Source organism: Pseudonaja textilis, chromosome 1, assembly GCF_049901715.1.
Source record: "Pseudonaja textilis isolate UNSWEBS1 chromosome 1, rPseTex1.2, whole genome shotgun sequence".
In the NCBI taxonomy this organism is placed as follows: Eukaryota; Metazoa; Chordata; class Lepidosauria; order Squamata; family Elapidae; genus Pseudonaja; species Pseudonaja textilis.
Genome location: NC_141990.1, coordinates 225,254,545 through 225,276,842, shown reverse-complemented (window position 1 = coordinate 225,276,842; position 22,298 = coordinate 225,254,545). Strand labels below are relative to the sequence as shown.

Here is a 22,298-nt window from a genome sequence, read left to right as displayed (position 1 = left end):
GATCACAACTCACTCTTTTCAGGGTCATTGTAACTTTGAACGGTCATTAAATAAACTGTTGTAAGTTGAGGACTACTTGCAGATATTATTTTAGAGTTCTGTATTTCTGGCATAAACTAAGTATTTTATACAGCACTAATGAGCAAAAGGATCTCTGGAAAATCTTCATTAACGCTCTCCAAAATCAAATGGTTAAAAAGTGTACCGCACAGTTCTAATTAGATTAACAGTACTGTTCTGAAATAAGAATTATATTTATATATGCAAAGTATTTCTCCTATACATTATTCAACACATGACTGTTTCAATTCCTTGATCTATCATTTTTTTCATCTGCTCCAATTAGTAGGTCTCAGAGCTCTAGTAAAAACTAAGGCAGATCTAACAAGTCTGAAGTGTGCCACCCTCACCCCCGCCTTTAGAACCAAATTCCCCTTCCAACACCTCGCTCTGTATGTTCGTTTAACCACAGTCTATTCTTCATGTTAAGCAAGCTTATTTACCTTGGCACTGGTGGAGTGAGGCATTGCAGCTGAAGCACTGCTGCTAGTATAGCCAGGTCGATACTTATACATGGTTGGAGTTGGAGGGCTGTCCTTATTTAGCAAACTGCTATCTGTAAAGAGAAAGGGACTTATAGTAACTAAGTTTTATGCGTGCACGCACACATAGACAATTTGGGTTATATAAATAAATTTATACACATGCAAATATATTAGATGTATTAGAAATATTTATTGATCTATTATGCCCTCAAATATTATTTTCTCTCTGTCTCAGTTTTCAGAACTGCTGGATGGGAGGCAGTAGTCCTGATCTGAGAACTCAAATGAAAACCTGCAAAACAAAGTGTCGAATACATCCACCCATATTTTCCTATATATTATAAAACGCACAGATGTATAATATAGCCCAAATAACAACTAAGATCACATCTTTGATTTACTACAACAATTGAGCCCGGAATTTTGTTTTTTAAGTTATGTAATGTGAATTGTTGCTGTCATAAATCAAGTCACCACATGCCTGCATTTGATTTTACAGCTGTTTTTATTACAGTAGCTAAATGAATTGCATGGTTATTAAGTGAATCATGTGGCTGCAAGCATGAATCCAGATTGTCCAATTTTTTTGCCATTTTGATGGAAAATGGCAAAAAAGTCACAAAGTGCAATGTGACCATGGAATCCTGCAACCTGTCATAAATGTGAGATGATTGATCTCAATCATCAATGCGATCATGTGACTGCAAGGGCGGTGCAACTATCACAACTTTGAGGGCATTTGAGGTCTTAACACACACACACACACACACACACACACACACACACACACGTATGTGTGTATTCTTCTTTTGAGAGTGGCCATCGTAATTTCATGTTAATGTATGCCACTGTGTACACAGAAAAGTAACAATAAAGGGTGTCTTGCTTTATCAGACCTTGCCTCAGCAGCATTATCAGCTGACCTTCCTAATTTCTTCTAAACTACTCATTAAGCTTTAAGTTCAATACCCACAAGCATTGCTACCTGGTTTTGCAGTGATGCTGGCGGTATTTCCCTGATACAGAAAACCACCCAGGTGCATAACCGACTGTGTCTCTCAAGCAAATCCCTCTTACCCTCATTGGTGGCCAGAGTTAAATGTGTCCTCAGACCTGTGTAGTGGCTGAGATCTGGTTTGGGTGGCGGTGGTGGTTCAGCATCAGCAGACTGGCTCTCTGTTACTTCAAGGCTTCCTTTGGACTGCAGAGGAAAAAAAAGCAAAGCACACTGGTACAATCGGAAAAATGGCAGGAATCCATGTTATGAATACTGCCCTTGGTTGGATAAAGGTGAGATGCTCTTAAAATGACCAATTACTCTTCCAGCATTTCCACAAATGTTTTTGTAAACTGTCCATGTATTAGTTGCTGGGTGAGAAATGAAAAGCAAAAACTCAATGATCTTCTAAGACACAACTTTTATGTTGTATTGGTTACACAGGAGGGAAATGTAAGTTCAAGTTCAACTCCTGAAGAAGCTAAAACAAGGAGTGATATTACTGAGGAATAATGCCTGAGGTAATCATTTAATACCTACTCACACTGCTGAAACCCCAAGAATAATTTGAAGCCGCTGCTTGTTGCAGCATTTTCATTTCCTCCTCACCTTTGTTCTCTTCAGTTCAGCCTGGATACCATTATCCATGATCTTCATAGCAACCTGTCCGTCTGATATTTCTGGCCGTAAGAATGGAGGCCTCACTAATACAGTCTGTTCTCCCTTTGGCCGCCCAAGATACCTAGTGAATAGTGAAAAGAAGATTTAAGACAGTGCTTTTAGTAAATTATTTATTTACATGGCTTAGCAAGGCAGTGTAATGTCAGAATAAGGTTTGAGATACATACATTTTGCAATCTGAATACATTTGTGTACAGGTAGTCCTCAAGATATGGCTGGTCTTTTAACAACTACCAGAGTTACGACAGCTGCCATAAAATGTGTCCACCCCCAGTGCTTTTTGATAGTTCATGGCAAAAACTGCTCATTTGCAGAATGGGTTAACACTTGGCATCAGCTACCCAAGCCCTGCTGTGCATACTCTACACCTCACCATCCACCTGCAGAAAACTCTTCCACCCAATAGCAAGCGTAATCTACCTGCTGGCAAGCCACCTGGGACTTGCAATTTCCTCTTGGCTTCCCCACTGACTTTATTGTTTGAAGCTGGCAGCAAGTTGTGAGAAGATACTCACTTAAAGACCCATGATTCTTGCTTTATCATGGCAACAGAACTGCAGGGATTGCTGTTGCTAAGTGATATGGTCACATGACATTGCCTTTATGACTGTATCACTTAGTGACTGAAATTTCAGTACAACTGCTATGGTAACTCAAGGACGACCTGTAATGTTGTTTTAAAGATGCAGAAAAATGATAGGAATGGAGAAGGGAGCAATGTGAGTTGTGTGGCTTACGGGGAAGGAAAGGGCCCTGATTCCCTTCATTAGTTGCAGCTGGGAAAACAGCGTTTAAAAAGGCAAGCTATGCACAGCAAAGTTGCTGGAAGCAAACCGTGAGTTATCTTTGTTTGTCGAGGGTTATCTGGGTTCCTGGCGTCTTCCCAACTGTGTGTGTTTTGTTGGCCTTTGAGTTCTGCAATTCCTTATTCTGCCCTGTCCAGTTAATTGCTGCAGCGTGGTTTGTATGGATTTTTATTTACAGGTTGTATGTACTTTGTTTTCAAACTGAATTTCCTCTACTTAAGGACTGTTCTTGGGAGAGTTTTTTCTCCAGCCAAAGGTAACTGGACATCGGGGGCAAAGTTGGAGGTATTAAAGGGACTTTTCTTACTTATGTGACTGTGTTGCCTTTGTGCCATGCCCCGGGTAATCACAGATTCCTAGTTGTACTGGTGTTTTACAGTTGTTAAAAAAATTAGAAACAAAGAATAAAGGACAAAAGCACAAAAACAAAGAAACCAAGGTGGCTAACATTCCCCTCCCCACAAAACTCCCCCTAAAACTAAACTTGGCAGTTTCTAGAAGTAAATAGAAATAATAAAGAAAGTAACAGATAAAATGGCTGCTATATAAAATTACCTTGCAATTCTAATAAAGGAATAACATACAAAACAGGATTACACAGTAGGAAATGGGTTCTAGCCTTTTATCTCTCCCTTTTTAAATTGATCTCATGGAAAGACATTGCTTTTGTGCACAATAGTTTATTTCAATATAATTTTATAAATGTGAATAAATGCATACACGGAACTTCAGTATTGTTAGGCAGGGAAATGTAGTACCTGTAGATTCTGATTCATTACAAAGTAGGTGTGTTGGGTGCACAAAAATAATCTAAATACATCTGCACAGTTAAGCAACAGAAACATATGTCTACAGAAAGCTGCACCGTCCTAATATATTTTAGATAGTGACAGAGGTTGAAAGGGAAGCTTGGCTTTATAGTAACTCATTCAGTCTTCCTCTTTAATCATGCACAGAAACATAACTAGTACAGAAGCAAGTTGCAATTGGAGGCCTCAGTAATATCATCACATATTTTTAATTTGGAGCTAATTAGTGTTCCTTATTATCTAAAGTGAGAGCCAGTTAATGCTGTTAAGGCATCAGGCAAGAAACTAGGAAACTGTGAGTTCTAGTTTCACCTTAGACATGAAGTGTCTTGGTGATCTTGGGCCAGTCATCTTCTCTCAGCCCTAGAAAGCAACGCCAAACACTTACCCTTGCCAAGAAAACTGCAGAGACTTGTCCAGACAGCCTGAGAATTGTACAAGACTGAATGGACTAATATAAATCAGAAAGATATTCCCCCCACCCCACCCCCACCCCAAGGAGTAGAATGCTTGGAGCAGCAATTCATCTTCTGCTCCAGGAAAGTCTTAGTTTAGATGACCAATTAATTGCTTTCATTAATTTGGAAAACAGGCCATGGGCACTTTAAAAGAGATTACTCAGTCAGCCTTTATACCAAATTAATACTCCTACATATTTAGATACTGATCAGCATGCACTCCTTACAATCTAGGAGAGGAAAAACACAGCTGCTCTGTCAAACATCAGTTTCCCCATCACTTTCCTAATTCAGGAAAACAAATATGTGATAGGCCTCACTGAAACTTGGTGGGATAATGCTCATGATTCATGCACAGTAGAAGGGTGTGATTTATTCAAAAGAAAGAGACTGAATAGAAAGGATGGGGGCGTTGCATTGTACATGAAGAAAAAATATATTGAACAAAAATTCAGCAGAGAATGGAAGTCCTATAAAAAGTATTTGGGTAACAAAAACAAAAAGAGAAAGGAAAGTGACACCACTGTAGGAGTTTTTTACCGACCACCTGGGTAAAGAAAAGGATTGGATGAGGCCTTCCCACATCAGATGATCAGGCTTTCTCAAAGTCGTGTAATAGGGATAAAAGGGGATTTCAATAAATAATTTATTGTTATCTCTTGCTGATAACTTTGTCAGAAAGTGGAAGAAAGAGCAAGCTTCTTTCTGTTATTGTGGATTTAATCTTCACCAACAGGAAGAACTGGTTGAAAAGATGAAGGTAGCTGGCACCTCTTGGGAAAATGAATGTGTTATCTATCCTTTATTTGTGATAATCAGAAAAGGAAGAACTAAGAAGAGTCCGACTGCATAGTGTACCACGGTACTAAAGAAATACCCTGGTATAGTTCTTGACTTATGACAATTGAGTCCAAAATTTATGTAGCTAAACAAGACAGTTGTTAAGTGAGTTTTGTCCCATTTTATGACCTTTCTTGCCAGGGTTGTTAAGCAAATCACACTGCATTTGCTAAGTTAGTAACACAGTTGTTAAGTGAAATTGGCTTCCCCACTGACTTTGCTTGTCAAAAAGTCCCAAAAGGTGATCACCTGAACCTGGGACACTGCAACTGTCACAAATCTATGCCAGTGGCTAAGCATCTGAATTTTCATTACATGACCACAGGGATGCTGCAACTGTTGTAAGTGTGAAAAATGGTCATAAGTCACTTTTTTCAGTGCTGTTGTAACTTCGAACGGTCACTAAACTGTTGTGCTGTAAGTCAAGGATTACCTGTAGTGCAATGACTGCAAAACCATTTTCAACTCCTGGATGACCAGTGAAGTTCCAGAAAAGAGCAAAGGTTATTTCCAATTTCAAAAAAGAGGAAGGAGGCAGACTCACAGAATGCCAAACCTGTCAATTGTAGCTCTGCCTGCTGCCTTGGGGACCAGATGGGGGTATTCCAGGCTGGAGGGAGCTGCTAGATTGATGGCAGACTCCACCCTCCTGCTCTCTACCAACCATTTTTTTTGCTTACCATATTGATGTATTATTCTCATTTTGTTCCTTTGTCACGGTTTACTTATTGTTCTTTTATTTTACTTCTTTTCTGTTTACATTTTTATTATTGTAAGCTACCTAGAGTAGCCTCATGGCAGAATAGGTGGCAAAAAATTTTAATAAAAAATAGAATTTGTCATCTCATACTAGGCAAGTTTCTCAAGCAGATGATCAAATAGCACGTTATGGGAGCAGGTTAATAATTAACAAAAGCCTTGGCTTTGTTACAACAGAACATTCTGGACTAATCTCATATCCTTCCTTGACAGAGTTACCACCTTATCAGATCAGGGAAATGCTATTCCACATAGAATGGAAGCTAATAGAAAACCAATGCAGCACTCAAAGCAAAGATGCATTGTGCTCCTATTAGGGAATAGGAACTGGATAATAGACTGAATTAAATGAAGCTTTCAAGTGGTAACTTTAAAAGCAACCCATGTTGTAATCTGGGTGAGTGGTGACAATGTTGTAAATCTCTGCAGTAAGATCCTCTTGCTCCAGTTAATGCTGCAACTGTTGCACCAGCTAAAGCTAGCCAAATGCTCTCATATGGCTTTCACCTACTCTTTAGGCAGAAATCACAGATCTGTTCCTTCAGGAGCAGTTCTTTCAACTGTAAGAGATACCGCTGGTATTGCCTGAGCACCCCAGTGGAGAAACAGTAACTTTGTCTTGTTAAAATTCAAAATTAAGTTTGTTCTCTCCCATCCATATTGTGAAGGATATGGGAAACAAAGCTCTATGAATAACAATAAAGGAACTAGGATTATTAAAAGGCAGTTGTTGGGGACATGTAATGTTACTCTTGTTTCCAAATACCTGAAAGGTTGTCATACAGAAGAAAGCCAGATTTCTTCTGTTGCCACAATAGCAATAGCACTTAGACTTATATACCGCTTTATAGTACTTTACAGCCCTCTCTAAGCAGTTTACAGAGTCAGCATATTGCCCCCAACAATTTGGGTCCTCATTTTATCCACCTTGGAAGGATGGAAGGCTGAGTCAACCTTGAGCTTGGTGGGATTTGAACTGTCAAATTGTAGGCCACTGGCTGCAGCAGAAGTACCTTGCAATACTGTACTCTAACCATTGTGCCACAAAGTTCTCTCACAAGCTGGAGAACCAATGCAGATAGCCCTTGTTTAACAACCACTTGTTCAGCAGTGGTTTGAAGTTACAATAGCACTGAAGAGAGGCGGTTATGATCAGTCCTTGAAGTTCAGTGGTTCCCGGGGTTTAGCATTCAGGTGCTTACAGCATCTTGTGGTTATGTGATTGCACATGGCAACATTACCTGTTACTTTCCCACAAGCAATGTCAATGGGGAAGTGGGCAGAGGAGGTTGAAAGTTGATTGGGTAACTCTCCCATCCATATACCTTCTTCCAGCCCTTCTGCACTTATGCCTTCCAACCACCCCCACATACTCAGTGAACCTTACTACGCTTGTGCCACACTTCCCTGTCCTTTGTGCATCTTTGCACACTCTTCCCAAGCCTTCCTGAGATTGTGTCTTTGTGGCCACTTGCATAACTGGCAGCAGCCCCTTACCTGCCTGACAGCTTGCTTACAAGACACCTGGGACTTGCCACTTCCTGCCAGCTTCCCCACTAATTTTAGTTGCTGGAAGCCAACAAGAAGTTGTGATGAAGTTATAGCTTAAGAACCCACAACTGTTGCTTAATTGTGATAACAAGACTGAAGAAATTGCTGTCCCTGAGTAATGCGGTAATATGATGTTGCACTTTATGACTTAAGTGACAGAAATTCCAATCTCAATTGCCACTTTAACTCAAGGACTACCTGTAGGTTTAAATTACAAAGAAGGAGGTTCAAGCTAGACAAACATGAGGGAACTTTCTGCCTGTACAAGGTATAAGCCAATGAAACACGTTGTCACATGGAATGGTGGGTCCTTCTTCAGAAGCCTTCAGACAAAAGACTGGCTGGTCAGAGATACTCTAATACAGGGGTGTCCAACCTTGGCAACTTTAAGACTTGTGGACTTCAACTCCCAGAATTCCTCAGCCAGCAAAGCTCTAATACATCCTGTACCAAGCAAAGAGATGAATCCTACAGTTTCCTATTCTAAGAGTCTATGATTAAGAACTAAAATGATTGTTAGCAATTGCTTTCTGCAACCCAGCATCTCCTTGCTGATTCATTCATAGGATTAACCATGTCTATGGAAATCATCCAGGTCATGGTTGTCCCAAAGGTGCTTTTCCAAGAGGCAACTGGATTTTCTGGTCCAGAAAGTCCAGTTGCCCCTTGAAAAAGCACTTTTGGGACAGTTAGCCGTGAGAAACTTCTGCTCACTTTTCACATTAACAGTGAAAACAGTAATCCTCATTTCTCCTCTTCTCCATCTTACTTTGGCGGAACAGAATTTACCTGGGAGCTGGAGAGCTGCAGAGAACACGACTGACATTCTTACAGCAGCCATTGGTAAATGGGTTTACTCCACCTCGGAACTTGCCTGTAACCTGCAAAGATCAAAAACTGGTTAGGCAAAATTCAGTGAAATGAACAACAAAACAAAATGGGAAATACATACTTGTTCATTGGTAGTGCGACCTCTGGCTACTAGTACCACATGGAAACCTGTAAGGCCAGCTACAGGAATAAAGAACAAACCAGCCACACACATCACGGCCATACTGCAGCAAAGTCAAGGAACAATCCTGAAGGATCACAATTGATTTCTTATCTGGAGATTCATTTCCCACCTGATAAGTGGCACTGTCTTAAGGAGATCTAAAAATTCCTTGCCAGGGTTCATTTTTACTGGAGAGCTCCTTTTTTTTTGGGGGGCACGGCGGAAGGGAGATTAAAGGATACGTAACAGCCATACGGATTCCAGAGAGTTCTTCCACTTGATATAGGACATACAGTAAACCGAAACCAAACACACCCATGATGTGAGCTGTAAGTGAGAGCAGGAACAGGAAGAAGTAGCGATAATTGCGTCTTCCTATGCAGTTGTTCACCCATGGACAGTGATGGTCAAATTCCTTCCATAGGAAAAAAAAATGTGTTAGGAAAATAATCCCTCTATAAAGCCAGACTATAGTTTTACATTAATAAAACCATTCTAAACTACATCACATCTGACTACAAATCAAGTATTTATTTCCATTCATTATAGAATGTAAAACATAACTCCCATAAGAATGGAATAACTACAATGAACTCGTAGACCTTTGATCTGATTGACCTTATGCCTTTCCTCTCTTTTCATGTATTCTGTGTATTCGTGCGTGTTACGTGTGTGTAGACAGACAGATGAGTTTTGACATAAAGAATGTCAGGATATATATTCTTCTACAACCACTCTCTATACAGTTTGTAACATCTAGACAATTTCCCAGGCTTCACAAGCAGAAATAACAAAGTTACTAAACATGTTCCCAAACATTACTGTTTAATTGCTCAGCAGAGAAAATCTGATTCAAATAGTTTCATTCATCTCAGATAACTTTTCTTTGCTTCAGCTCCACAGTGAAATTCTGAAGCATAACAATGTTCTGTCTACACTGACTATGATGAAACAACCAGGGAAGAGTAACCCCACTTTTTGTCAGACTATTGGAATGCTTCCCTCCTTGGCTGATGAATAACCTCCTTCAGACACTGTTTTAAGAACTGCATTCCCCTTCCCACCCCCATATTAGCCAGTGAAAATATGAATGTCTCCCGAGGTTTATATCTGAGGCAACCCATTCTCTAACGCTGTATTTCCAATGTGCCTTGGCCAGCCCCCTCCCCCCCACCATTTTGGCAAATGGATTGTTGTAACTGAAGTGCTTTCCTTCCAAGATGCTTTCAATCTTCAGAGTTACCCTGCTATACACCTTTAAAACAATCCTTTTTTTTTTTTTTGCTCTGCCAGTCTAAACCCCTCCACATTAACAAATTCTCAATGCCATCTTTAGTAGTTCCAAGATCTTAGAAGGAGCATCTTGTGGCATCTGACAACTTTGGTGTTGAGCTTGGATAATTAATATGTGGTGGCTTATATGTATTGGTATTGCCTGAAGACAAGAAAAATAAACTTACGTTCAATGACTGGTTATACCGTGTTTCTCCAACAGCAGCGGCGGGAACCGTGGAAGCATTTCAGCTGCTTCTTGGATGGGGGAGCCGCCTCTGTAACTTCCATGGTTCCCGCCGCTGCTGCCGCTGTTATTGGAGACGGCGATGGCAAGAGAGGGACAGCTGCAGCTCGGCCTGGGCACTTGGAATGCAGGAATGGACCGAGGCTGGAGCACCAAGGGTTACAGCAGCAGAAACGCTCCCTCGGCTCTTCTCACGCCCACCCAGCCGCTCGGGATTAAACCAAAACGCAATGCACGGCGCTCCCAGGTACCTCAAAATGTTTTTTTTTTCCTGTTGTTACGGGGACAGGGGAAAAGTGGGAGTGACTCAGACGCTGTTGTTGGAGACGGCACTAGTGTGCTGGGGGATGGGTGGGAGAGAAATTAATTCACCCCAAAAGACATCCTAGCCATTTGGGGGGCTCAAAAAAAAAAAAACAGAGAAACAGGGTATGTATCTTGTGACTAAGGTATAATCTGAAAACAGGTGAAACTCCAATCCTACTTAAGCTAAGCAGGTCTGGGGCTATTCAAATGCTGGGTGGGAGGAATCTGAAAAGCTTATGCACATCACCTTAAATTCCCATTTCTGGAAAAAGGTGACTAAAAAAAAGGAACACCATTCTTTCTGAAAGCTCTTATTCCCTTCTCCTCCCCCTTTTTCTTTCTCAAGATTACATTATAAAACCTGACACTCAATACTCAATTTCTGGGATTGATGAAAAACAGCCCAGATTAATGCCAAACACCATCCCATGTAGAATAAGCATTTCCAATTTCTTTAGTGGAGCTCTCTTCTCATTTTATCTTCTTACCTCCACACAGTTATCACAGACACTACAATGGGAGCAGCGTGGTGGCCGGTAGAATCTGCATGTTGCACACCATTTCATGCGTACTTGAATACCCTTTATTTCCACAGTTTTGTATAGGGGAGCTCGGAAATCATCCTCCTTATCCTCATCTTCTTCAGCTACATGAGAAGAAAACCATCAAATGCAATAGGAGGGAAAGAAAAAAAACCCGAGAATCAGTATCTTTCCACCTTCCAGATTTGTAATGATAAATATATAACTGATGGCAAGAGAGATTTTTTTCAGAATGTGGAAACCAAAATTTATTATAGGTAGTCCTCTATTTATAACTGTTTGTTTAGTGACCATTTGAAGTTACATCAGCACTGAAAAAGTGACTTATGACTGGTTCTCACACTTATGACCATGGCTACATGATCAAAATTTGGGCAACTGGCATGTATTTATGACTCCGCACTCTCCCAGGGTCATGTGACCAAGGTTTGCAACCTTCCCAGTCAGCTTCTAACAGGCAAAGTCAATGGCAGAAGCCAGATTTGCTTAAGGAACGCATGATTCATTAATCAACTGTGGCAAAAAGGTTGTAAAATGTACAACTTACTTCAAAACTGCCTTACTTAGCAATGGAAATGTTGGGCTCCCTTGTGGTCATACATCAAAGACTAATTTTATAGGCTGTTGACTGAAGCAGTCAAAACAACCTGAATTATATAATGTAAGCAATGCACCAATAATCTAGCCTGTAAGTCAGACTCCCTGGCAAAAGGAACCAGGCAATAAAGGAAAAGAGCAATGCTATGTGTTCACTGTTAAAACTGACCAAGTATTTAAAATTCTCAATATTCATTCTTAGAGCTATATTAGAAAGGCAAAGATTTGCATTTTTACAGGTAGTCATCCACTTATGATGGAACAGAATTTCCATTGTTAAGCAAGGCAGTTATTAGGTGAACTACACACAATTTTATATCACATATGTTAAGTGAATGATGGCAATTGTAAAGTAAATTGTGTGGTCATTAAGCAAATCCAGCTTGCCCCCACTGACTTTGCTTGTCAGAAATCAGCTGGGAAGGTCACAAGTGGTGATCATGTGACCCTGGGACACTGCAACCATCACAAATGCATGCCAGTTGCCAACACCCAAATTTTGATCATGTGACTGTGGGGAACGCCACAACAACCATAAATCTGAGGAACAGTTGTAAGTCACTTTTTTCAGTGCTGTTATAACTTCTAACAATCGCTAAATGAATGGTTGTAAGTTGAAGACTACCTGTATTGTGATAAAAAAAATCTTATACAAATGTAAAAAAGAAAATGCCTGACAGATGAAAAAAATGAAATAACCGTAGTCAAAATCCCCATTTTTAGATGTATGATTTGCAAGAAACTGGAACAATGCTTACCTCTGGGGAATATGCCAGGATCCATGAAAGTGGCCATACTGAAGTTGGCCAGCACAAAAAGGAAGACCACAGCATTGTAAATGGGTATGATTGGGGAGATGTAAATGCTGAGTCCTGGACACCTGTACAAGAAAAAGCAGCCCAAAACAAAAAGCATTACTCTCTCAACTTTATTAATTGCATTTGATATTCAAACATTTTCCTTAATAACTATATACTGGCAGTTTGTCATTGCAAATTTGTTCAGAAGCTCATGGAACCAATTAGCAGAGAGAAAGTATTATTATACTCAATTAACAAAATTACCTAAATATATAACATTTAATCTGAAACAAAATATGATTTTCTAACCTCACTGGACAATTTGTAGCTAACCTAACTCACAAGTGCACCTTCAAATTTATAGTAGACCTACTGTACCAGAGTAGACAATTTCGAGGTGATACTCCTTCAACATGTATATTGGGCGTATATTGCATCCACTATGTAGAACAATAATCTCTTCTCCCACAAGAGAAGCTGTGCAAGAATGCTATTTAGATTGTTACAAAAACAATGCACTAACCCTGAACATCAGGAAAAGGAATCAGAACACTTATACAACATCTTGCAACAAAATGGATACCACCCTGCAAATTTATCAAAAAGTGCCTAACCACTCAACCCTTTACAGCACAACCAACGCAAGCTTTGAAAAAAGATAACTTTGCTATACATCAAAACATATAAGAAACAACCAACAAACTATTGCAACCACATCGCCATCATAGTAACACACCAACCAACTAAAGGCCTCCAAAATATCTTAAGTACCGGTAAATCAAAACACCCTGTAGCCCAGAAAAACAGGAATCATCTACAATCTACCGTGTAAGGACTCTAATATAGCCACTATGTAGGACTGATGGGCAGAAGACTAGGTGTGATGATCCGTAGTCTCTCAAAATAACCCCAAACCCAAAACATACATTAAAGTCTGGTAAAGTCTTCAACTTAACTTCACTGTTTTATTAGGCACAGTTTAAAGTCACAAAAGTAAATAATGAGGCAAAAGGAAACCAAAACAAACCGCATTGACGAGAGTTCCGAAGCAAGCCAAGATAATTAATCATACATTCCAGGAAGATAACGGGAAGAGTCCATGGGAAGAACACCAACAAAGATAAACCTCTTTCAAAGGAAACACTAAATTTTGACTCCAGCAATTCTGACTACGCAGTTACAAACTTATATACATAGCTCCCAGCTGCAAGCCACAAAGAGGATCATGGTAATTTCCTCCTGAGTAGACCTCGCTTTTCCCTGATCCTCTCCTCCCTGCGTGCCCTAGGGTGGATAGGGGATGGGCCTGGATCCTCCTCTGATTGCTCAGCCGGCCTCTGACCTCCCCAGCTTCCTCCACCGCCTCTGGAGCCACACTCCCACTCCCTGTTGGCTGTTCCTCCTCTTCCTCAGAGTCCGTCTCCAACAGGGGCATGACACTAGCAGAGTGCATCCATCCACACCAGCTAGTAGTCAGAAGACATGATGAAAACTCCTTAACTGCACAACACATGGACAATCTTAAGCTTAAGTTTCAACTAGGAAATATGAGCATCCTAGACCAAGATAAGCCCCCTCACCCCCAAATGCTAGAGAATTCCTGGAAGCCTGGCACTGAGACAAATCAGCTATCAGCAGGCACATGGAAATAAGCAACATTTACATATCAATCAAAAATGACAATCAAAAAGCTAAAAAGGAAACAAAAGATCAAAAACACCTCACCAGCAAGGAACACTCAGATAAGCAGGGATTAACACCAAAATTAATAGCAGAACAACTACCAAGAAGTAACCAAATCCCTCAATCAAGGGACTACCAACTCAGACAAACAATCAAGCAATAAACAACAGCCACTTTTAGCACTGAAGATGTTACTTACCTGGGTAACAAAATGTTTGCAAAAAAACAACAACCAAGCATAGAGAGCACCAAGGACTCTTCAGTTCAAGCCTGAGCTACAAATTTATTTATTGAATTTATATTGCCGCCTATTTGCCCATGGTGTCTCAAGGCAGCTTACAGAATGTAAAACCATATTTAAAAATAAAATAAAAAACTAACAAAAAGAATCAAATTAATAAAGTACAACAAAATCTGAAAAAAATAAAAAAATCACCCAACTTCCCCGAGATGTTCTCTTCTTAGTATTAAAACCTATCTGTATCTTTTCATAATATTTCATAATATTATAAAGCAACAATTTCCCACTTAGATTCAGATTCTTTAGTCATTAGAAGATCTCATGCAGAAATACATCACCTACTGAGATATTTCTTTATATCCAGATTGCTAAACCTAGTATTCATTCAGTGATGAGCTTAACAAAATGAAATAATTCTCTATTCCAACTGACAAAAAAGCTCCTCAATAATGTTGCCATTACATTCAGCTCAAAAGAGGGAATATCTTTTTTTTTTAATTTATTGCCATTGACAATAAATTTCTACAGAGGAATGTGCACTGTGGATGTGACAGATTGGGCTCCAAACAATAATAAAAGTATTATACCCTACTGTCTCCTTTCCTGGGAAGAGCCACTTTGATAATAGTTCCACCAGTCATTTTTTCCCTGGAGAAATCCCTTTCTGTTCTTGGTTTACTTGGGAGAAGGAAAATAGCAACCTTTACATCAGGAAGGGGATAGTCCTCAAACAGGGGTCCTCAAACTTGGCAGCTTTAAGACCTCGGCCATATCTGGCTGAGGAACTCTGGGAATTGAAGTCCACAAGTCTTAAAGTTGCCAAGTTTGGAAACCTCTGGTCTAAAAGCTTCCCACAAAGTAAATGTGCTAATTAGGTATGAAATTAGAACAAGGTTTATAATAAAAGCTGCAAAAGAAAGGGAAAAAATGATTCCCAAAGAGGTTTATTTCAGTCACTATCCCTTCACTCATCTCTTACCTATTCTATAACTCTCTATTCTTCTTCATGGATTTCTGCAGGTTGGGGTTTCCTTTCTTACCTAGCTTTTTCAGCTAGCCATCAATATTTGCCTCCTTTTAAATAAAAAGCCTTCTGATAGGCTCTTCCATAACTGATTAACTCAGGCCCCCTATTTATATTGACTAGTCAGCTCACTTTTTATTAACAGTGTACTTTTCCCTGCAAGTCTAGAACACAATAAATGTTGAACCAATCAGTGGTGGGATTCAAAGATTTTTAACATCGGTTTGGCGGGTGTGGCTTGGTGGGTGCGCTTTGCACACGTGCGCCAAATGCGCAGGTGCAGAGGTGTTTGTGCAGGTGCAGAGGCATTCAAACTCACCTCCTGCAAGCCTACACTCTCCCTGTCGCTTCAGCAGCCACCGTGCAGCACTCTTCTGTGCCACGCAAAGCAGCTGCATTTCAAAAGCAGGGAATAAAGGTGAGTATGGGAGCCCGGGCGGGTGGGCCCAACACCAGAACGGCAGAGAGAACCAGTTCAGACTCTGCTGTTCATCAGTGCTACCGTCTCGGCAGAACCGGGCCAAACTGGTAAGAATACCACCACTGGAACCAACCAATCTGACCATCACAGAGAGTTCCATCTCAGGAATGCTTCTAAGAGAACAGACCACATCTTATATACATACTAATTTCTCAGTGGGGAAGATCTGATGAAGATTACAGATCATTTCAAAAGGGGCTGTATTCCAATTATATAGCATTAGCAACTGTAGTGAATAAGACAAATCCCATTCTAAGAAGTTCAGACACTGACCATTGAGCAAAAATTAGCTGATCTGTCAATCTAGGTAGTGGCCAGAGACAATTGAGCCTCAGAAAAACCGAAGGCTGAGAACCAAACAAATGAAGTTTAGCTTGAGCTGAAGACAAGCTCCGTTTTCTTTCTGTCTCTTTTTCCTCCATGTCTCAGGAGTGGAAGTACCTTTTCAAAATGGTGGAATTGAAAATCAGGTTAAAAAAGAAAAATACCAGTCCATAGAAATGTGAATTAGAAATCAGGGAATTATACTGCATGCTGAGGAATAATGAAAGCAAGAAGTAGATCAGATTATTCTATTACTTGATAGTGGTTTTCATTGCAGAGCAGTGTCTGATTCTGACTGAAGGAACAGAAACGGAAATCAATCTTTAAAGAAGTCATTCTTCATTTTTTATTTTTTTTCTTTGTTTGTCTCTTTTCAGTTTCTTCTTTAATCTGTATTATGTTAATGTACCATAACATAATCTTGATGGACCGATAAGATTAGCGTTAGCACACATTTTTCCTTCTCCAGTCAAGTTGGGCAGTAGGGATGGATTTCAGTGGAATGCAGGCTAGTCAAAAAGGCAGAGAAAGATAGACTGGTGGGAGGGGAGTTAAAGCACATGATGTAGCTGTAAATGCAGGTGGGGGGGGGCAAGCACCCACATTTTTATCACAAGGCCCTGAAACGTCTTTAACTTCAAGGACTGTTTGAAAACTACTATTTGTTCAGCACTATTTAACTTCGAATGGTTGCAGAATGAGTGGTTGGTAAGTGAGGACTATGTTTTTCCTCAATTTACTCAGTTCTGTGACATTGTAATCACTACTGACTTTTTAAATGTAAAGAATAAACAGTTGGGCACCTAGTCAAAATACTTTGCTGGATATCCTGAACTTTCTAAAAGCAACTGCAACTTGCTTTGTCAAAGAAGAGGACTTAGCAAGAAAGGAAAACAAGACAAGCTAGTCTGACTAGATGGATAGGGAGAACAAGAATATGTTGCACTAAAGCTAATGACTGGAAGGGAAGCACAGCAAAAGCCCTCTTAGAATCAAGCTAGATAATCCTTAAATGTTTACTAATGTACTGAAGATATTAATGGAACAGAGATAAAACTATATTAGAGCAAACTCATTTTAATTTTTAATGGAACAGAAAAAAAAACCTCTCTGTGCTTTAATGAAATAAGGGAATAAATAGCCTTAGGATCCAAGACAGCTTACCTGAATGTAGATATAATGAAGTATGAAATTTTATCATGGGCAGAGACTTCAGATTTATCATTAATAATTCAGTTCAACATTGCTTCCCCATAACTGAATATAAAAAATATCTACCTGCTTTTGAAGCTAAAATACAAATGATTCTACACCGAATAGTTGCACATAACTACTACCTTCTATAGTGAAAGGATGAAAATAATATAATTTTATAAGCCTTCCAGTGCATAATAAATTGGGTTTAACAATACAAAATAAGGATCTGCAGGCTATTATTCTAATTTAACTGGTCCAATGTAAGAGTAGTACAAAATATCAAGCAAGTATAAACAAATAACAACAAAGACTCAAATATCTAATAATGTTAATCAGTGGCATCATAACAGAGACTAGACCTCTTTGGGCTCAGAGCTTCACCACAGAACATGGACAAGACCAGTTACTACCGGTTCGGTGACTACATTTTGCATGCGCATATGTAAAAAAAAAACATCAGCTGTGCCGCCTGGAAAGCTGAGCAGCGCTGCGCGGGGATGTGCAGTGTTTGAAAAGCCTCTTTTCCCCTGCTTTTTCAACCTCAGCTGTGCCACGCAAAACAGCTGAGGTTGAAAAAGCAGGAAATAAAGGACAGGTATGAGCCTGGGCGAGTGGGTGGGTCAAACAGCAGCAAACACAGAACTGGTTCTGTGTCTGCAGCTCTTCAGAGCTACCGGCTCTATAGAACTGGGCAGATCCGGTAGCATCCCACCCCTGGACAAGGCTTAGGATAAACTTTAAATTATTACCTAGAAAATTACAGGAATTATAACTCAAAATAGTTCAGTGGAAATCAGATTAATTCCCGTTTTAACTATCTAGAAGCAAGTTAAAAGAGATCTTTTCTGGAGAGTGTCTGCAGAATATCTGTGAACCATTGACAGCCCTTTAGGATTGACTTGAGTTACAAAGTAATAGTAAAAATGTTATGGTGGAACAACTGGAGGGAAAGGATCAAGCTGCCCTGGGTCATGGAAGAAATGTCACTAATATTTTCATATGTTGGAAAATTAAGAGATAGTAGACATGTTCAATAATTAGTAAGAGATGGTAAATATGTCTTTAGAAGCACCAATTTCATATAATAATTACAAGAATGGTGTATGATCTTACAGCAGGGTCTCCCAAAAGTTGATATGACTATTCCAAGGGTTGATAAATATCTGAGGGGCAAATGGGGGGCAGTAAATTTCTGGGGATCATTTGGTGTTCAATAAATAATGGAAGGTTGATTTAGGTTAATTAATCTATTGGGTTTTCACACTGCGTCATAAAAGTCTCTAGAAATTTTAGAAATACGCAGACATGATATTAAGCATCTTGGTTAGTGCACATCCCTGGAAGCACACAAGAACAATTCTAGTGTAGTTGTATTGCCCTCCACTTTAATTTCAGGTTCTTTTTATCCTCTTAAATGTTCTCTTTTTCCATGACAGCATTTACACAGCACAATTTCCCCTTTATTTCCACACCCAAATCCCACACAAACCAGTTTGAAGCTGACCTTCAATTGTTTCAATTCTGCTGTTCTTGAAACTGTGAAACAGTGAGGGAACAGCTAATCAGCCAGTTTTCTTTCCAGCTGACCAATAAGATGGGTTGAACTGGCAGCCACAGCTACTAAGAAATATTACTTATTCTCCATCATAGATGAAAATACGAAATCACTTATTGTGCACTGCTTCAGTTTTTCAACCTGTGTTGTACTGTCTGACCATTTGTAAAAAGAAAAAAAAGCAACTGTAATGAGGAAAGTGGCGAAGATAACATTTCTTTTAATAAAAGTCTGCTAGCAATGCTGCTGAAAGAATACTTGGCACCATTTTGCAGCTTTTCAAAATAGTTATAAACATAGTTATAGGCTGCAGTATAAGGCCTTCATGTGGCTCAAGGAGTGGGCAAAGGGAAAGGAGTACCAGTTTGGTTACTTGGGCCCAGAGACAAAGTGAAAGAAATGTCTTTATGCGAGGTGTGTGTGTGTGTGTGTGTGTGTGTGTGTGTGTGAGAGAGAGAGAGAGAGAGACAGACAGAGAGACAGAGAGACATGGTATTCGGCAGGTTCTGACCAGTTCTGGAGAACTGGTAGTAGAAATTTTGAGTAGTTCGGAATACCACCTCTGACTGGCCCTGCCCCCATCTATTCTCTGCCTCCCAAGTCTCAGCTGATCGGCTGGGTCTTCTTTTGTTGCCCTGCACTGGAGAACGGAGCTGGAAAGCAGGTTAATGGGGTGGGGAGTGAATGGGGATTTTGCAGTATCCTTCCCCTGCCACGCCCACCAAGCCACACCACACCCACCAAGCCAAGCCTACTGAACCAGTAGGATTTGTTTTTTTTAATCCCTCTACTGTGTGTGTGTGTGTGTGTGTGTGTAAATAAAATATGGAAAATCATGCTGAACAGTTGAATTTGTAAATTGTGGAACAGACTAGAAGAAATGTGATAGGATTACAACACTACTTATGTAAGCAAGAAAATCAAGTTTCATTACTAAGTTTTTTTTGAAGTCCTTTGCTAGGACAGTTAGCTTGCAGAAGGCACTGAATAAGAGCTTACTTTGCTCAAGAATTGGAAGGCATGATGAAACAAGAGCAGAGTCAATTGAAAAATAGCTTAGCAGCCCCAGTATTGAAAAGAAACTCTAATTTTGTTTGATTTTAAAAAACTAGTATAGCACCAAAACAAAAACAAATTCAACTTCCAAGCCAGTATCAAAGACATGGACAGATCCAAAGTCAATTTCGAAGTGTACAAGGAGTAAATGTCATGAGCTTCTAATCTTTAAGAAGTTACAGACAAAATAAGATTTAAAGGATAGAAGAGACAAGTCTGTGTATTTACATTAATTTGGTAGCACTGAGATAGCACCATGGAGACTGAGGGTAACTTAAAAAATTATTCCCAGTTAAGAGGAATGAAAATCAATACTGGATATTAAAACAATCAATTATAATAAGTTTTGCACCAAAGGGATAAACAATCATCACACATTCTACAGCAGAAGGCCTCCAACGTCACAAGTTGTCACCACAACCCCTTTGAAACATCCAGGTCTTAAGAACATAAGGACACAAGCAGGACTCTGTTGAATCAAACCTCTGGCCCATTTAGTCCACAAGTCTGTTCCCACAAGAGAAAACCAACTGCACAATATATTTAGATTTCAGCAAGGCATTCGACAAAGTAGACCACAACCTACTTCCTAGTAAGCTAGAAAAAAGTGGAATAGATAGCACCACCACTAGATGGACTCGCAACTGGCTGGCAAACCGTACTCAACGAGTAGTCCTTAATGGGTCTAAGTCTACATGGAGGGAAGTAAGCAGTGGGGTGCCACAAGGTTCCATCTTAGGCCCAGTACTCTTCAATATCTTCATTAACGACTTAGATGAGGGAATAGAAGGAGAACTTACCAAATTTGCAGATGATACTAAACTGGCAGGAATAGCTAACACCCAAGAAGATAGGCTCAAGATCCAGATGGATCTTGACAGACTAGAGCACTGGGCTGTATCTAGCAAAATGAAATCCAATGTAGAGAAAAGTAAAGTCCTACACTTAGGCAAGGAAAACCAAAAATACACATATAGACTGGGTGAAACCAGGCTCAATAGCAGTAACTGTAAGAGGAATCTTGGGGTCTTAGTGGACAACCAGCTAAATATGAGCCAGCAGTGTGTAGCAGCAGCAAAAAAAGCTAATGCAATCCTAAATTGTATTAACAGAGGGATACAGTCAAGATCAAGGGAAGTATTAATACCACTCTATAAAGCCTTAGTAAGACCACACCTAGAGTACTGCATCCAGTTTTGTTCACATTATAAAAAAGATGTTGAGACTCTAGAAAAAGTACAGAGAAGAGCAACCAGGATGATTAAGGGACTGGAGGCTAAAACATACAATGAACGGTTGCAGGAACTGGGCTTGGCTAGTCTAATAAAGAGAAGGACCAGGGGAGACATGATAGTGGTAGTCCAATATTTGAGGGGCTGCCACAGGGAGGAAAGGGGTCAAACTATTTTCTAAAGCGCCTGTAGGCCAGACAAGGAATAATGGATGGAGATTGAACAAGGAGAGATTGAACCTGGAAATAAGGAGAAACTTTCTGACAGTGAGAACAATCAACCAATGGAACAGCTTGCCCTCAGAAGTTGTGGGAGCGCCATCAGTTAAGACTTTCAAGAAGAGATTGGACTGCCATCTGTCAGAAATGGTGTAGGGTCTCCCGCTTGGGCAGGGGGTTGTACTAGATAACCTACAAGGTCCCTTCCAACTCTGATTATCTATTATCTGTTCAGGAAGCTTGCTAGTTTCCCAGAAGATGGCCTTCAGAGGCAGCTACGTTGCCATCAAGACCAGTAGCACTGATTCCTGTGACATCTGTGAATTGATGCAATCTTTTCTTGAAGCTAGTCAAGCTGGTAGCCAGCACATTTTGTGGAAGCAAATTCCAAAGTTTAATTATACATGATGTAAAAAAAAATTCCTTTGCCTATACTGATTCTTCCAGTATTGAATGATCCTTATTTCTAGTATTTTAGGAAAGGGAAAAAAGTTTCTCGTCTATTTTATCCACACGTTGCATGATTTTGCACATCTCAATCACAACCCCTCTCGTTTCCCTCCTTTCTAGACTAAAAAGCCTCAAGTATCACAACCTTTCCTCACAAGGAAACTGTTCCAGCCCTTTGTTTATTTTAGTTGCCTTCCTCTGAACTTTCCCTAGCTTTATTACATCTTTTTCTGAAGTACTGCAATCATACATTATTCCAGATGCAGTTTCATCAATGATTTACTGTACATAAGGCCATTAAGGTGTTGGCATCCCTTTTTACTATACCACTTCTTGTTAAAACCTAACATAGTGCTGGCCCGTTTTTCCAACAGATACACATTGTCTTGATAGCGTTATAGAATATTAATAAGTCAAAGCTATTCTAATCTCAAATTGGAAGTTATTCCAAAGGGGGAGGAGGGATGTCTGAGAAGGCTTGTCACCAGGATTCCTACAAATCACATTCACTGAAAGAAGGGTTCTGATTAGAGTCTATTCTTCCTGATCTTATGAATGAAAAGAAATCAATGGAAGTCTGAAATCCAAAAAATATTCAGGCCACAAGCAATGTAGGGCTTTACGGTATATGTG

General features: G+C 39.9%; 1 protein-coding gene across 1 annotated transcript in view; it reads right to left on the bottom strand.

Annotated features, from left to right (window-relative positions):
- The window catches only part of ZDHHC5 (zDHHC palmitoyltransferase 5), a 65,041-nt gene that overhangs the window by 5,072 nt on the left and 37,671 nt on the right, over positions 1-22,298 (bottom strand). Inside the window, exons 3-10 of the mRNA XM_026719643.2 lie at positions 12,163-12,284; positions 10,754-10,911; positions 8,683-8,855; positions 8,399-8,501; positions 8,236-8,327; positions 2,152-2,284; positions 1,623-1,746; positions 504-616 (exon numbers count right to left, since the gene is read on the bottom strand). Coding sequence (XP_026575428.2) covers positions 504-616; positions 1,623-1,746; positions 2,152-2,284; positions 8,236-8,327; positions 8,399-8,501; positions 8,683-8,855; positions 10,754-10,911; positions 12,163-12,284 — 1,018 coding nt within the window. The remainder of the gene's footprint in view (positions 1-503; positions 617-1,622; positions 1,747-2,151; positions 2,285-8,235; positions 8,328-8,398; positions 8,502-8,682; positions 8,856-10,753; positions 10,912-12,162; positions 12,285-22,298) is intronic.